Here is an 18190-nt window from a genome sequence, read left to right as displayed (position 1 = left end):
ACAGAGCCCGTGGGCATCGCCTGTAGTATTAGTTAAGAAAAAGGACGGTACCCTGCGTTTTTGCGTGGATTACAGGAAGCTGAATCAAGTGACTAAGAAAGATGTGTATCCGCTTCCACGTATTGATGACTCCCTCGATAGGCTTCGGAACGCTCGCTACTTTTCTTCAATGGACCTCAGAAGTGGATATTGGCAGATCGAGGTAGACCCAAGAGATCGGGAAAAAAACGCTTTTGTGACGCCGGATGGTTTATATGAATTTAAAGTTCTACCCTTCGGTCTGTGCTCAGCGCCCGCTACTTTTCAAAGGCTCATGGACACTGTACTTTCAGTGTTAAAATGGAAGACCTGTTTAGTTTATCTAGACGATGTCATAGTGTTTTCCCCAACTTTTGAAGAGCATCTCAAGAGGCTAGAAGTTGTTTTACGAGCCATACGCTCCGCAGGCCTCACATTGAAACCAGAGAAATGCCACTTTTGTTTTGAAGAACTGCTGTTTCTTGGTCATGTCGTCAGCTGTACCGGCGTTTGGCCTGATCCCGAAAAACTTGCGGCTGTGGCACAGTTCCCAGTACCGTCCGATAAGAAAGCTGTCAGGCGCTTTCTGGGCCTATGCGCCTACTATCGCCGGTTCATCGCCGACTTTGCACGGATTGCGTCGCCGTTAACTCGCCTCACTAGAGACGACGCCACCTTTGAGTGGAATCACGAACAGCAAGCAGCGTTTAATGACCTCCGCCAACGTCTTCAAACACCCCCAGTGCTCGCTCACTTCGACGAACAAGCGCCAACAATGCTTCACACTGACGCAAGCATTGTAGGCCTCGAAGCTGTGCTTGTGCAGTGGCAAGAAGACACGGAACGAGTGATCGCCTACGCAAGCAGGACGCTAACACGCGCTGAGGCCAATTATTCAACAACTGAGAAAGAATGCCTCGCCGTGGTCTGGGCAGTTATGAAATTTCGCCCGTACTTGTATGGCCGCCCTTTCAAAGTTATAAGTGACCATCATTCCCTCTGTTGGTTGACTAATTTAAGAGATCCAACCGGCGCATTAGCACGCTGGAGTCTGAAGGTACAAGAGTTTGATATGACGGTCATACACAAGTCTGGGAAGCGCCATACGGACGCCGACTGCCTGTCTCGATCACCAGTACAGTCAGCTTCTCTTTCTGACGACGACGATATGGCCTTCCTTGGTGTTCTCGACGCGTCCACGATTGCCCAACAACAACGAAGTGACCCTGAATTGCTTGATTTGATTAATTATGTGGACGGACGTTCTTCGAGGGCACCTAGAGTCTTTGCAAGGACATTATCGTCGTTTTGCTTACGCAATGGCGTCCTCTACAAGAGAAACTTTTCGTCCATCGGAGCTCCCTATTTGCTTGTTATTCCTGCACTTCTTCTTACTGAAGTGCTCCAAGCATGTCACAATGAGCCGACGTCTGGCCATTTAGGCTACACTCGCACATTGGCAAGAGTACAGCAAGGATACTACTGGCCACGACTCACAACAGCCGTCAAGCACCACGTTCACACTTGCATCGATTGCCAGCGCCGCAAGTCACCTCCAAAGAGACCCACCGGTCAGCTGCAACCAGTACAGGTTCCACGTACACCGTTTGAACAGATAGGAATGGATATTTTGGGACCCTTTCCTACTTCTACTGCAGGGAATCGCTGGGTTATAGTCGCAACAGACTACCTAACCAGGTATGCCGAAACAAAAGCTATTCAAAAGAGCACCGCAGTGGAAGTGGCGAGATTTTTCATAGAAAATATTGTGCTACGCCACGGTGCTCCGACTATCGCGATCACGGACCGCGAAACAGCATTTACGGCAGCTATTTTAGACCACGTCCTGATGCTTAGTGGAACGACTCACCGTAAGACCACTGCGTACCACCCGCAAACAAATGGACTAACGGAGCGCCTCAATAAGACGATTGAAGACATGCTGTCGATGTACGTGGACGTCCAACATAAGAATTGGGACGAGATTTTACCCTATATCACGTTCGCATACAATACGGCTAAACAAGAGACGACTCGCATGACTCCTTTCAGCTTGGTTCACGAACGGGAGGTACGGACTATGCTGAATGCGATGTTGCCACATGAATGGGACGCTACCGACACAGGCGCTGACGTGTTCACTGAACGCGCGGAAGAAGCTAGACAGCTCGCCCGCTTACGGATCCACCAGCGACAAGACTACGATGCAGGCCGCTACAATGCTCGCCATAGAACTGTAATGTACAAAATCGGTGACAGAGTGTGGGTCTGGACACCCGTACGAAAACGTGGACTGTCTGAGAAGCTGCTAAGGCGATATTTCGGGCCATACCGAGTATCGCGCCAGTTAAGTGACGTCACCTACGAGGTTGTCTCCGACAGTCCTCAATGGCCGAGGCGTCGCCAGCACCAGCCTGAACTTGTTCATGTAGTGCGTATGAAGCCGTACGTGAGTGACTGACTGCACGTTAAAAAAAAAAATACTGTGCGTCTGCATCAGCATCGGGGCGATGCTCTTATTAGGAGGGGCAAGTGACACGTGTTTATATGAAAAAGAACGATGATAGGAATGTTTTGTAGATTCCAGCTAGTGGGTCAGGTCAGGTGGTTTTTCGGGACGCCAACGAAGCAGGCATCTTGCTGTAGAGCTGATCCTGAATACGCTCTTTTCGCTGCCGTAAGCTGCTGTCATCTTTTGTTCGCGTTGCACTGCGACAATATGTTGTCGGTAGGGTAATGGAAAATGTTGTTTTCTTAGAGTTTCTAGCTGTTTGCACTGGATTAACATGTGAAGGACTGTTAATGCTTCATCACATCTGTCACACAATGGTGGATTGCCACCGGACAAAAGATATGTGTGTGTCGTGTATGTGTGTCCTATCCTGAGCCTCGTTAGTATTACCTCTGTATGACGCGATTTTGATACTGGCAGCCAATGACCGAAGTGTGGCTTAGTAATGTGTAGTTTGTTTTGAGTGTGTCTATCCCACTTGCTGTGCCAGTAGTCCCTGAGGTTTCGTTTGAGAGACGGCTTATGATCAAGGGCCGGGATTGACATGGGTGTAAGGGCAGTGCTTTTGTGGACGGATGCAGCGAGCTGATCCGCCCTCACGTTGCCTTGGATCTCACGGTGCCCTGGCACCCAGCACACTACAACATGTTATTTTAATGTGTAGATTGTGCATAAAATAGAGTAAAGTGAGACAAGGACCAAGTTTTTTTTTGTTTTTAAGAGTGTGCAGAGCCGTTACCACACTGAGAGAGTCCGTATAAATTACTGCTTTTTGTATTTGTAATTGCTTGATGTGTTTAGCCGCCACAAGTATCGCGTATGCTTCCGCTGTGAAGATACTCGTGCCTGGATGTAGAGGGCCAGCATTCGAAAAGGATGGGCCGACAGCAGCATAGGACACAGAGGAGTTAGACTTGGAGGCAACTGTAAAGAACTCAGGACGTGTGTATTTGTGTTGAAGTTCCAGGAAGTATGTTCAAATATGGGCAATGGGCACGTGTATTGTAACTTCTAGAAAAGACACATCGCAGTCTATAGTCTGCCACTGCCACAGTGGCGGGTATGCTACAGGAGCCATTAAACTGTGTTCAAGTGACACTCCAGTTTCCTTAGCTAGACCCTTCAGGCGAACTGAGAAGGGCTGCCTCATCGAAGGCCTGTTTTGAAATGGAATGGAGCTCGACAAATCATTAATAGTAGAGTATGAGGGGTGCTTTTTGTCTACTTTCACCTTAAGGAAATATACAAAGGACATGTAAGTTCTCTGCAGATGAAGTGACCATTCATTTGACTGAGCGTGAAGGCTTTCTACGAGGCTGGTGCGAAAAGCACCCGTAGAAAGGCGGATGCCCAAATGGTGCACGGGGTCCAGCATCTTCAAAGCACGTTGAGTCGCTGACTGATAAACAACGGCCCCATAATCTAAGCGGGTGCTAATGAGGCTTCTATACAGATTCATGAGACATTGCCTGTCACTACCCCACGTAGTACATGACAACACTTTTAAAACATTCATGGCTTTTAAACATTTTGTTTTTAAATACTTGATGTGCGGTACGAAGGTCAACTTGTTGTCTAAGATTAAGCCTAAGAATTTATACTCCACATTAACAGACAGACATTGACTGTTCAGTTCCATGTCGGGTTCCGAGTACATGCCTCTCTTTCGGGAGAACAGGACACACATGCTTTTTTGTGGGTTCAGTCAGAATCCGTTTTTCGCTGCCCATTTGAAGACCTTGTTTAAACCTAACCGAACCTGCCACTCACACATTGCCAGGTTGGATGACTTAAAGCCAAGCTGGACGTCATCGACATATGTACACTAGAATATGTTGCGGGGGATGGACAGGTGCAAGGAATTCATTTTGATAAAAAAAAGTGTACAACTAAGTACACCACCTTGCGGTCCTCCTGTTTCTTGGACAAATGTTTGGGAAAGAACCGTGCCCACTCGGACACGGAATGTGCGGTTTGATAGGTAACTTTCGATTATGTCAAACATTCTTCCCCGCACGCCAAGGTGAGACAGGTCTCTTAGAATTCCAAAACGCCATGTTGTATCACAAGCCTTTTCGATATCGACGAACACAGAGAGAAAATATTGTTTATAGACGAAGGCGTCTCTCATCTGTGCCTCGATACGAACAAGGTGGTATCTGGTGGGTCTACTCTCTCGAAACCCGCACTGAAATGGGTCGAGCAAATTGTTTCTTTAAAGGAAATGTACAAGTTGGCAGTTTATCACTTTTTCGAAGACTTTGCACAAAAAGCTTGTCAGTGCAATAGGCCTATAACTCGAAGCTAAAGAAGGGTCCTTGCCCTCTCTCAAAATGGGAATAATAATAGCCTCTTTCCAGGAGGTAGAAATAGTGCCAGAACACCAGATTGCATTGTACAAACAAAGTAAGGTTTTTCGTGTTTCGATTGGTAGGTTTATTAACATTTCATACACCACACGGTCAGAACCTGGGGCAAAAGTACTGCAGGAGTTTAGAGATGTTCGGAGCTCTGCTAGACTGAAAGCTTGGTTATATGCCGCGTATCTAGTGCATTTGTGTTCGAGTTTCTGCTTTTCTATTCTTGTTCTGTATCTTTGGAAAGTGTCAGTATAGTGGGACAAGCTGGATACCCATTAGAAGTGTGCACCGAGGAAGTTTGCCTGATCTTCCAAGGTATCACCCCGAGTGTTTACGAGTGGAAGTGTGTATACTTGTTTTCCTGATATCCTACCGACCATGTTCCAGACTTTAGCCTCCTGTGTGTATGAATTGATCCCTGACAAAAACTTCTGCCAGCTTTCTCTTCTGGCCTGCCGACGCGTTCTCCTGCCTTGAGACTTTATTTTCTTGAAGGTGTGAAGATTTTCGGCTGTCGGCAAGTTCCGAAGCAACCTCCATGCTCTGTTTTGCTGTTTGCGCGCGTTTCGGCATTCAGAGTTCCACCATGGCACACGCCGTTTTCCAGGGTGTCCATTTGTTTGTGGGATGCATTTTGTTGCAGCATCAATAAAAAACGCTGTGAAGTAGTTGACAGCAACATCAATGTTCAAAGTACATATGTCACTCCAACCTAGACGAGCAATGGTATAAAACTGTTTCCAGTCGGCTCTGTTTATGAGCCATTTGGGAACACGTGGTGGACACTCACTTGCTGTAGTTGTGCTCAAAACTACGGGGAAGTGGTCCCTTCCATACAGATTACTGACGACTTTCCACTGGAGTAGAGGCACAAGAGATGGAGATACTATGCTTAGGTCTATGGAGGAATAGGTGTTATTAGAGAGATTATAATAGGTCGGTTCTTTTCGATTTAGGAGACACGCACTCAACGAGAGAAGGAACTGTTCAATCAGTCGACCTCACGTGCCGCACCGAGATGATTGATTGATTGATTTGTGGGGTTTAACGTCCCAAAACCACCATTTGATTATGAGAGACGCCGTAGTGAAGGGCTCCGGAAATTTTGACCACCTGGGGTTCTTTAACGTGCACCCAAATCTGAGTACACGGGCCTACAACATTTCCGCCTCCATCGGAAATGCAGCCGCCGCAGCCGTGAATTGAACCCGCGAGCTGCGGGTCAGCAGCCGAGTACCTTAGCCACTAGACCACCACGGCGGGGCGTGTCGCACCGAGTCACCCCCCCCCCATAACCTGCTATGCGCATTCAAGTCTCCAAGGAGAACATAAGGCTCTGGAAGTTCATCAATTAAAGAGTGTAAGTCCCATTTTTACAGCTGATAGCTAGGAGGAATGTAAATAGTGCAGATTGGAATCAGTTTATCAAACAGAACCGCTCGAACAGCCACTGCCTCGAGGGATGTTTGGAGTTGGAAGTGTGTGCATGCAATTCCTTGATTCACTATGATAGCAACACCCCCGGATGATGTCATGGCATCATCCCGGTCCTTTCGGAAAATAACGTACTTATGAAGAAAATTTGTGTGTTTTGAATTAAGGTGTGTTTCTTGTACACACAGCACTTTTGGTGAGTGTTCGTGTAAAAGTTCTTGGATGTCGTCAAGGTTTCTGAGAAGGCCCCTGACGTTCAATTGTATAATTTGAGTGTTCATGATGAATGTAAAATCGTGCTGTGTGTACGAAAAGCGAATGGCTGTTTAGACAGGGAGTTTGAGTTCACGTAACAGGGCCGTCATTAGGCCCTGTTATCTGCTTTTTTGTTTTCTTGGCGCTCTCCAAGGAGCCACGCCACTCTTTCGGCACCAAGGGTACCGATGTATCCATTGCCTCCTCGGAGGCACAGGATGCCCGCACGTGCGGGCTGTTAGTTCAAATTTTGGGCCTCGCCTGGTGAGGTGAGGCCTTGAGACCCGAGGATTCTGGAGTCTCCGGTCTCTGTTTGGGAGTAGGCGGTGTAGCCTGGGCTACAGCCGCCTTGGGGGCAGGTGCCACAACCGCCGGCTCGGTATGCGCGGGCCGAAGGAGTGGCGAGGGCTGGTGCGGCGGTGCCCCCTGACGCGCCGCATCAGCGTATGTAGGTCCATAGAATGGTGCTACTCTTCGCTGTGCTTCCTTAAATGAAATGTTCTCCTTCACCTTCAACGTAATTATTTCTTTTTCTTTTTTCCAGTATGTGCGGAGGCGTGAATATGTGGCATGGTTTCCTTCGCAGTTTACACAGTGTGGCAGTTGTTTGCAGTTCTCAGACACCTAGCCTAGGACTCCACATTGTGCACAAGTCTGGCGACCACGACAGGTTTTAGAGCCATGGCCATACCTCTGGCATTGGAAGCAATGACGAGGGTTTGGTATGTACGGCCTGATAGATGTCTTTGTGTACCCTGTCTGAATAGATTCTTGTAGTTTACTGGATGCAAACGTGAGTATTAAGTGTTTTGTCGGTGTTTCCTTATTATCTCTTCTGATGATAATTCTCTGTACATTAGTGACATTTTGGCTCTTCCACCCCTCCAAAAGTTCTGTTTCGGTCAGGTGAAGGAAGTCTGCGTCAGATACCACTCTGCGAGTTATGTTCATAGATCTGTGGGGTGTTACGGTTATCGGTACATCCCCAAATGTTGAGAGGCTGTCTAACTTTAAAAATTGTTCTTTGTCCCGAATTTCGAGGAGAAGATCTCCGCTAGCCATTTTGGTTACTTTGTATGCAGCCCCGAGAGTTTCAGCAAGACACTTGGCAAATATGAATGGAGATACGGTCCTGGCTTGTTTTCCAGTTTTCTCGCACTGAATGACATGGAAGTTGGGAAATGTTTCTTTTGGCTGGTTGAAAAAATTTATATCATCGGTGCGTACCCGCTTTAAGCTGGTACGATCAGACAGTAGGGGGAATGCTCCATGCACGCCTTTTTTTTTTTTTAGTTCAGCAGCGTTTGCGGCCACCCACCACGGAGCCCAACGAGGGGACGCTGCAAGTTTGCGGATGCTGAAAGCTTGCAGACGTCAGCCGCACAACTCTACTATAACATAAAGCGCCTAGGCCAAGGTAGGCTATTTGCACAGGGTTAACCCTTGCCGCCGAGAAAATTGGAAGTAAGCAGAAGAGAGAAGTAGACAGGAAAGCTAAAAAAGTAAGAAAGACGAAAATGTAGGAAGAGAGAGATAGGAAAAGGCGACCGTTGATTTCCCCTGGGTGGGTCAGCCCAGGGGTGCCGTCTACGTGAAGCCGGGGCCAAAGGGGTGTGTTGCCTCCGCAGGGGGGCCTTAAATGTCCAATCACCCGGCGTCGGCTCAAGCCCCAGGATCCCCTTTTCCCCGGACACGGCAAAGCCACGCATGGCTAGGCGTAGGAGGGAACCGAAACCCCCCCGTTAGCTCGGGTCCGTGGTGTCGCTACACACCATACGCCTGCTTGCGCAGGCGCCCCTGCGGGGGTTTTGTAGTCTTATAAGTGGAGCCATGTTTACGTGCACCAATGCAAGAGGCACAGTTTATACTGTGCGCCTGAAATGCGCAAAAGGATGTTTCCTGCTCGTGCATGTCTTGCGAGTGCAATGTGGTGATGTCTGTGTCACGTCGAGATGTTCCTCCACCGTTTTGGCATAGTTACATCACTTCAACACTCGTTATCGGTGGTTCCGACCCTGACGGAGCGGGGAGCATACATGACATATTCACAATGAAAAATATGTTTGGTTTGTGGCACGGTGGACCACTCAGCCAGATGCTGTGTGAAAAATTGAATCGGAGATTTGATTCCTCAGCTACAAGGCTCACGGTGACGATTGGACTGAAAGTCCGATGAACGCCACTTCAGGAGTAATTCGGAGGTTTCGAATTTCTTAATGGATGACGAGGGACCTCTCTGGGACAGCCCGGCCTCTCCATGAATCAGGAAGCCGGCCGAACCAAAATTCAGTGACACCACCGAGGTCTTCCAATTTGTAGCAATTTTCGGAGCAGCAAAAAGTTTCATTTGAAACTTCATAAAAGTATTTTTTTTTTTTAATTTCTTTCTGTGCCACCCGCATGCCCTTTTACTGATGTTAGTTTGGTGGTGAAAATTACACGTTGATTCTTCATAAACACCATCATAAAATGTTTTCAAGTTAATGAAAATTATATATGTGTGACCAGATTAATGTATGGCGTGATCACCCTTGAGGTACAAGAAAAGTGTACAAGTCAATATGATGATACGCAGAGTGCGCCAATTTTTTCATACTAAGCAATCAGCAACTGGCACAAAAATCTGCGATTTCTCTCAATGTAAAGGCGTCAAAATGGTTCTGCATTTGCTCCTCTTTGCCCTCTGGTTGTTTGTTAACTTAAAAAAAAAGATGTCAGGCCTGCGTGGAGCACGCACCACAGTCACAGCGAAAGCTAGACGAGCAGTCTTTTAGAGCCTTTTGTAAACACATTTTGGGTAACTGCTATAAACACACTTGCTGGGTACCCACTATGCCACAAATATTATTATTTTTGTGCAGTAGGCCAGGATTCACTATGCCATCCTTTGTCATTCTTTGGAAAAGCGTGGTATCGGCTACACACTTGTTAGGAATTTTAAAAACTTTTTATGCAGTTGCTGAAGACGATGAAGAATTATGCCTGATGTGGATATGCGCCACGGTTAATAGGTGATGAAGAACAAGTTTTTTAATGGGGTGGAGCACTGGACGGCCCACTCGATATGCAATTCGCATTGTGTGATGCCTGGCTGTTCCTTTTATGTTCTAAAATGCTTTATTACTCATAATAATTCCTTTCGCGACATCAAGGCCCGGGTTCGAATCCCATTGCATCTTTGGGGTTTCTTATTTACCGAGTTTCTTTTCTTATTTCTTGCGATACTCGTTACTAACACCGGCGGTGGCGGCGGTCAACTATGGCACTGCACGTGACCTGTGTTCTGATCTCGTAACAGCTTTCACTGGAAAAATATTTGCTTGTTTTAGAGACTGCAAACAGGCAAACATTTCTAGCTCTTGTGCGAGAATTCATCATGAACATGATGCAAGCACAATACAAACATTGCAGTATTAAGGCAAAACCTTATGTGTATATGTGAAAGGACAACCTAGTGGTGCAAGGTATGCAAAAAAGAAAAAAGAAAACTCGTCATTAACAAGTGTGTGTAATAGCAATTAGGCAAGCCCGGGTACTCATAGTGTTTCCTATACATACACTTGAGGGAACTCTGGCGCAAGTGTCTACGAGAGCTACAACGCACGGCGCTTCAGCGAACATGAGAACGATGGCTAGTACATGGATTTGTATTATCTTTGTACGTCTGGCTCCGTTAAAGTTCACGTAGCTTGAAGCTCTTTTGTTATGAAACAAACATCAGCAAATGTTCAGCAGTTGCGCTTCACCACCTTATTCTTTTAATTCTTTTAAGCTTACCATTTCAAATCGGGTCACGAAGTTCACAACGCTTTGTTCTTTCCTTCGAAACAAAACCAAAACACACCAGTAAACAAGGCCACAAATGTGATTCGAGGCCCGCAAGCAGGAGGACTAGGCAAATTCGTGTATTAGTCATCATTCCCATGGTCGCTGAAAGATCGCAGCAGCAGAGTCCCTCACCGCCAGCCCACTAAAAATAAGCAGAAAAAGTAAAATAAATAAATTGAGAAACAAGTTCATAAAAACATATGTGAAACTATGTACAGTAGGCTCTCGTTAAATGGAATCTGAAGGGACCAGGAAAATATGTTCCGCTAGGCAGGAGTTCTGTTTACTGAAATATTAACAGGGGTGCAGAATACAAGTACTAAACCAATCATACCAGGAAAGCTTCTTCCATTTAAGTAGTGATTCCATTTAAAAGAGTTCTGTGTACTGAGATAAGTGAACAAATAAAATAATAAACACACTGCCCACCCCTGGTCCATTAAAAATGAAGGGAGCACACAGGTGGCAGCAGGCAAGTAGCCAGAAATTTTTGTTGGAGGGGGCACCACTTTGATTTCGGGAGGAGCACCATCTTAAAATGACCATTTTTTACTCTCTATACCGTGGCAAAAAAAAAAAAAAACATTTTGGGGGGGCACGTGCCCGGTGTTCCAAGCCCTGGCTAAGCCTCTGGATGGCAGCAACCAATTAAAATTTCACGTCTGGCATAAAGGATAATTGGGGAAGATTTTTAAAGAGCTGTTGCGATAAACCCACTGCTAAGCACCGCGGCCGCACGTTTCAAGTTCCATGGTTAAACACCTCTGAAAGTGCTGGGATGGTGATTTTCAACTTCAACATTAGCTAGAACAAATACCGGTCACAAAGAAATAATTTGATCAATATCTATTTCACAGCAACATTATATCTCCAGACACCTGGAGGACGATATGATGATCTTAATAATAGCAGAGCTATTCAATCCTATTTCACACGTATGAATGCTTTCCGCCACTACCTTTTTCCAGATGCAATACAAATGTGGCATAGCTTCCCTGATCTGGTTGTTCAACAAGCATCAGTCAATTTCAAAGACGTGTTAGACAGCTTTCTTTGCATTGATAAGCACTAACTTCTAGTGCCAGAACTTGTATGTCAATATTAATCGGTATAGTCACTGCTGTTTGTCCCTTCTTTTCATGACACTGATCATTCATCTGTTGTTCCTATGTGCTATTGAATACTGCTTCATTGCATGAATATTACGTATTATGTGACACCCTCCCTGTTACGACCCCGAGCATGGCATTGACAGTATCAAATAAATAAGTAAAGAATAAAAAAATATGAGTGCAATGATGAATCCCTTCTGGCCATATGGTGCAAATTAATAGCAATGATAAGGAACAAGTTATTCTTAACTTTGGATCAACAATATTTGGCTGCTAACTACAGTTGCATTTATTGTGATGCACCATTTATGAGCCTGCACATGGTGCTTGAATGAATGGACTACAGTTTGTTAAATTTAGACCCATTGACACGTGTCTGGCAATCACAACACTGCACCGTGCTCACAAATAGAGCCGGCCCCATTAATTTCCTCTTTTGTCTCTATACTTTGCACACTTACCCAACCAATCTGCTGAACTCGTGACATTTGCCTGTGTAGCGCCACCTTGAGTTGAATAGCAAAATAGAAGACTCTGTTGTTTGCACGAAGGAAACACTGCCCAAATGCCACTTTGTTCATCATAACTACCGTTGTTACCAAACAGGTACTTAACTCTTACTATTTAGAACGACAAAAAATATCTTAGTTTATGGTCAACTACATAACGGCTTCATTTAGAAAAGAGATGTTGGTATGGTAGCATTAGCGACGAAATTATGCTCGGCATTGTATATGGTGTGTTGGTATCAGCAGTATGCAAAAGGTTGTTTAAACGAGCATTCTTCATTACCAGAATCTGCATGAAAATGAAAACAAAATAATCTAGTAGTAATCAGCAATTAAATATATACAGTACACAATAGGTTGGATGCCCTGTGTGGCAACAAATATCAATTGTTCCAGAACTGTTTTTTTTTGTCATCTTTTAGAATATGTGTTGGTAATCAAAATTTTTTTCTTACTTGACCTAGCATTATGCACGAGAGTACAGTTCTACCCATTAATAAGTGGCACTAATATAGCATAATGGGTGCCACAGACCTCATTCAGCCCCATTGGTTGGGTCAATCTATTTCTCCCTTTAATTGTACCTCTTTTGTAGCAGAGACTGAATGTAGACGAAAAGCAGTTGTAAGGGACACGTTACTCTTCACTTTGGGTCAACACTATTTGGCTGCTAACTACAGTTGCATTGATTGTGAAAAAGGTGAAAGACAGATGTGAGCACTTGCTTTTCTCAATAACTTTAGCAAATGCAGAGTGGGTAAGTCACCTATGAAACAGAGAGAATTTTCTGCAATGTGAACACATTGTAAGGAAGCCCTTTAACCTGCACAGGGGTACAAGTGTCACAGAATTTGTGCGTATCTGTCAAGCCAAGAATAACCAGAAGCACGCAGTGTACTCTCCTGTTAGTGCTACCCGCGTGTCAAGAAACACTGCACGTGTAGTGTTCACACCCCGGGTGTATAGCTAGAGTGCGTTGCAGATGCCATCTTTTGCACCATGCTTCGTATAAGAACATACCTGCCTGGCAAATCAGAGCATTCTGCTGCACCTTGGCTGGTTTGAACAGGTCATCAAGCCAATTCCCAACAAAGTATGAGAGAAGCCAGTTAGTGTGAGAGAGCTGTGCTGAAAAAACATGGACTGTATTCCAACGATAAACAAAGCAAGTGGCATGGCACTAGAACAAATAGAATATGATTGAACATATTTCAGAGAGCCTTCTTTCGCTCTGTTTTCAGTCGCAGTGTGCCTACGTCAAAATGAAGGGTTCATCAGAAAATGAGGACATGCTACCATGCTTGTAAGAAACCTAGCATATAAGAAACAGGAACTGCTCTACCATGTGTCTCTCAAAAAGAGTTTAACTTGTAGTTGTGTATGCTGCCACTATTCTTATAGCATAAACCAGATTTGTGAGTTACTGTCTCTAATTCTTCCTGTGCTGTTGCTCCTTTTATTTGGCCACTATGAGATTATCTTTACAAACTAGTAATGCAATAATATTTTCTTGCATGCTATTTGGTCCAAAGTGTCGTTGACTGGGTAGCGAACTGCACTACTTGTCTTTTCCTGCTTCTTTCCTTTGTGCTTGTGTAGTATGCAACCTGTTTAACAACTGCAGACTGCTGCAGTTATCATTGTGACACAACTTTTTCCCTGGCAGGGGTTCAAGAAAGACTTTGGCGTATGACCATAATGACTGTGCAATGAAGTGCAGTAAAAAAAAAAAAAAACGCAATCTTACAAAACCCAAGCTAAGAAATTTCTTAATCTAAATAAAAAATTTCCATTTTGTAGCAACTATTCATAGGATTCCACATTGTCAAAACATAAATTAACAAACCTATCATGTTATCAAAGGAAATCAATTAAGCTTTCCCAGAATGTAATGACTAAATGAATTGGTTTTTCACCAAGCATGTGCAGTAATGCCATAGCGTTGAAACATCTAGCCACCCCAGTTGCTGCCCTAGTTTTATTTTACAAAGGCTCTATACTGCGTCCATGCATGAAACAATATAACATAAAGGGGTGCTCACACAATATTTCTAAGCGAACTGTGGGATTGATTACCACGAACATGCGTATGTTGTGTACCAAATCTCAACAACAAATATAACTTCGAAGGTAATTTCCCTTAATTTTGAAGTTTACATGAAGTTTACAGTATTATATGCTGTATGTCACAACACTGACATTATTTAGGGCACCCCAACTTCGACACTCACACCACTGTAGCCTAGCTTTGAGCTGCTTCAGCTAGCAATGATGACATCATTGACATTTTGCAGAGATTTCGCCTGCTGACTACCACTCAGCAGCTGCTCGATTAACATAACGCGATGCTGATGAAAATGATGTAGAAAAGCATTTGGCATTACACAGTACAATAAGGTGCTTTATTCTTTAAAGCACACATAAAGGAAGAAATGATGAGTTCTCATAATGCAAGTTCTCGCAGGCTATGCCTTTACTTTGCCAGTGGCGATAACATTATTTGCACATTTACAAAAATTTTATAATTGATTGCATCATGTTTACCCATTAAAATACACAAAAGTTATGATGAATGGCGATTATTTCAGATTCAAAGACATAGTTGAATAGAACAATTCACGTTCGTAGTTAAAGTTGCTTCAATTTTTTTGGCGCGGAAGTCGCGTTCATCATGCCTGGATCAGGGAGTGTTGATTTTATGCTGCCTGCCATGCGCAGTATATAAAACGGTGTCTCATTGCCGCACTTTTACACACCGCTGCTAACCGTGCTCGGTGTTGCAACTTTTTGCCTGCCACTCGCCATTACCGTTTGTCGACGTACCTTTAGTAGAGCACTGAGGAGTTCACGAAGTGAGTTTGTGCTCGCCAAATGCAGGCATTCGAACCCTTGACCAAGTGCCTGGAAGCTTTTTTCTTGAACCATTTTTTTTCTTCCATATTTTGTCATGTTCTGGTCAGATGTGCTCCGTTGATAATACCCCCCCCCCCCCCCCCCCATGGCTGCCCTTGCTAGCACAGCAAATGAAGATGAAAAGACTGGAAGGATGGGAAAAACTCTTGAAACAGTAGCTGTTCCTCTGTCTGCGTCCTTTGACCGAAACTGAAGTGTTGTGAGCTCTGTATCTGTGTGTGTAAGGGGGTTTTCTTATAAAGAAATGCCTTTCCTGTTTGATGTACATTTTTTTCTTTCGTGTTCCTATTTCTATCTGGCCTGGCCTTTGCACAGAAGTGCCGCTTCAACGAACGAACGGTGTTTTAAGAGAGCACGAATAGCTTGTTTTAGAGCTGAAAATCTAGCACTTGTACAGACTACTGGAAACTAGTGCTATTCTGCCTCCCCCCCCTCTCCCTTTTTTTTTTACTCGTTGAAGCTTGAGATGTAAAGGTTACCACATTTTAACCAAAGGACATTAAGTAGTAATGAAATCAGTGGGGACTAGGCCCAGGAATATTGGCGAGAAGTGTATTGCCATCTTGCTTGTTTGGCCTCATTCTATTCTTTGCTTGCATTGCACGCATGGCTATTCTCCGGAGCAGCTATTGTAAGCTGGCGAACGGTTTTACAAAAATTGCTTGCTTGCATGGAAAAGTTCAGTTCAGTTAATCTAGAAGCCACTTAAAAAACACTGGGAGATTGTGGCAGCGGAGTGTGCGACCTTGACTGCGTCGAATCTTGGAAATCAATTTGGTTTTGCCGAGTGCAACTTTGACAAGTGTCCTTTGTCAAGTGTGGGAAAAGTTTCATCTATCGAGCCTTGTAGTGAACTGTGAAGACAAAAGTGATCACGATACTTGACAATATGGAATGCATTATTTGAAATTGCAAAAAAGTCAGTAGCAGTGCACGAACAATACAAGTGAATGCAGCCTGTGAAGGCCAGCACCAATGCAAGAGTCGACCGACAGAAAAATTTGGCAGTAGTGGGCATAGCACGAATGTTTTTAGTTTTAAAGATTATATTACTGGCTAACAAGAAAAAGAGGTAAGATGATAGTCCACTTGTGCCTATCATCTTACCTCTGTTTGTATCTGCATGCGAAAATCTATCATGTCATACTATGTTACATGCAGTATAACCTTGTCTATGTGTTCCTTACTTACATATTTCACCTGTACAGTGTTTCTGGCCTAGCAAAAAATCTACAGGTACTTGTGTATTAGAATGCTCATTTCACATTTCTTTGACACGACATTCGTGCCTCACACCATTTCAAAGTATCAGAGCTAAATGCGTTGAAGAAGTATGTCAATAAACTTTAGGATGTGGACTGCTGCACGAGTGCTTGGAAAAAGATCGAGTTATGACAGATGTATGCGAGGCATGCCAGACATGCATGAAGGGCTTCTTTGAACCATAAATTAATGAATGAATTCTTCTCAGTAAAAAGTGTCAGTTTTTTTATCGTTCGTGTTGCATGTTTCCTGGCTAGAGCATCACTTTTTTTCTATTGGTCCCACACAAAATGAATCCAAGCAGGTCTGCGGTATTAAACAAAAGCAACAAGAGTATAGCATGTGCAAAAAAACCTGGGTAAAGAAATAAAGCTAAACGATGCATGATATCCCAGCCTTGTGAGTATTGCTTTGGTGCTCTAGAGTAATGGTAATGCAAACTACTTTGTGTGATCGATGTGATAGGCCATGACTTTTGCTACCTATCTGGTCAAGACCAGATTCAAACATGATTTGTGCCACATAGCTGGCAAGTTACAGAGCATGAGAGTCTAAACTTGTCACTGTTCCAAAGTTGTTTCCTGTTTATTTCATGCAGAATTTGATTTTCAGAGTGTAAGTTCATTCTGCAGAGCTTTCTTTCCTACTTGGACAAGCACCTCTTGCTTCGGGGCAAGTGAATAAGATGCCTGCATGGTGGGAGCAAGACTGCGAAAGTGACCCGCCCACCAAAAGGGAAGCGTGACCTGGTTGGGCAACTATAACCACCAAGCTTTCGTTTTTTTTTTTGTTTAGATCTTATATGAATTGGATCGTATATGAAGTCAAATATACACAGAACTCTACTAAGCAAGCACATCCACTGTACATACACAGGCAAGACCTTTCCTTAACAAAGAGAAAGAGCAATAAAAACAGGGCATGAGAACCAGTCATAGAGCCACAGCAGTTTTCATAAGAACTTATTAACTATCTGGCTTACACGCAGCATTTTCTTTTCTCATCTTTTTTTTTTACTCTGCAGGAGAACTGCAGATGCTCACTGATCTGCTGATTACATTCCTAGCCACCAAGTGCACATCAGTGGCTTTACCTTGTGATCTGCTCACATGGCAGAGAAACAGATAGGAGAGAAATAAGCACAGTAAGAACTGGAGACACGGTCGAGGCATCAGGAGGACAGTTCAGAAAGTGGGACAGGGTATATCAACAGGTGTAGAAACTGAATGAATGAGGGGACAAGGCCTAAAGAATAAGGCATAAAAACAGCAGGGGAACCCTCACCGAACACCAAAACACATCTTTAGCATCATTCATGCAGCAGTTTCAAGTTTCAAGATGAAGATTGATCTAAAATAGAAGGCAGGTTTTTCTGTCAATATTATACAGTTATTTTCAAGAAATTCGAGGTTAAAAAAAGATTTTTTTCGTGTAGGTGCAACTGTAGGCAAAAACAGAGCACCATCAAACTTGAATGGCCTAAGCTACACTGGCCAAACAGCACATTCAGCATAATGGCAGAGGGTACTTATGCATTCACGCACAAGTCTCCCAACCTGATGATACAAGTTCCTTTTTTGTCATGAGAATCCCTAAATTCCCTGCAACATTCAACAGAAGAACACCTGTCAATGCTGTTTGTAAACAAAAAGAAAGAACCTACAAAATGCCAAAGGCACACCAAACCTACTCAGCAAAAAAATGATATAAAGTGATAACTGTAGGAACCGCAGTTATCATAAAGTAATCCTGTCATACAAAAAAGGAAGTCTTAAAATTTTGAGTAAAATAAAAAATTTCACTCACCACGTGACGCCCAAACAAACAACTTATGTATGTATCCCATGACAGACATAGAAAGAGATAGCCTGAAATACTATGGCACAATGAATATGATCTTTCCGCAAACCCTGTAGGGAAAGCCCAGCAAGTCCTGGAGTGCATCTGTCAACATCGTTTTTCAAGTGCAAGGATCGGCAAAGATAA

At 44.1% G+C, this 18190-nt stretch overlaps 1 protein-coding gene across 3 annotated transcripts in view; it reads right to left on the bottom strand.

Moving 5' to 3' along the window:
* LOC119170806 (sialin) overlaps positions 1 to 18190 on the bottom strand; it is an 82608-nt gene that overhangs the window by 42138 nt on the left and 22280 nt on the right. Inside the window, exon 1 of one of the 3 annotated variants that reach the window (XM_075886631.1) lies at positions 18011 to 18150. The exons of the other annotated variants lie outside the window; for them this stretch is intronic. Within the exon in view, the coding sequence (XP_075742746.1) occupies positions 18011 to 18059 (49 nt within the window). The 5' untranslated portion in view covers positions 18060 to 18150. Of the gene's footprint in view, positions 1 to 18010; positions 18151 to 18190 lie in introns of those variants that run through there. 3 annotated transcript variants of the gene reach the window in all.

Source organism: Rhipicephalus microplus, chromosome 2 (assembly GCF_043290135.1).
Source record: "Rhipicephalus microplus isolate Deutch F79 chromosome 2, USDA_Rmic, whole genome shotgun sequence".
NCBI lineage: Eukaryota > Metazoa > Arthropoda > Arachnida > Ixodida > Ixodidae > Rhipicephalus > Rhipicephalus microplus.
This window is presented reverse-complemented; position numbering and strand designations above follow the sequence as displayed.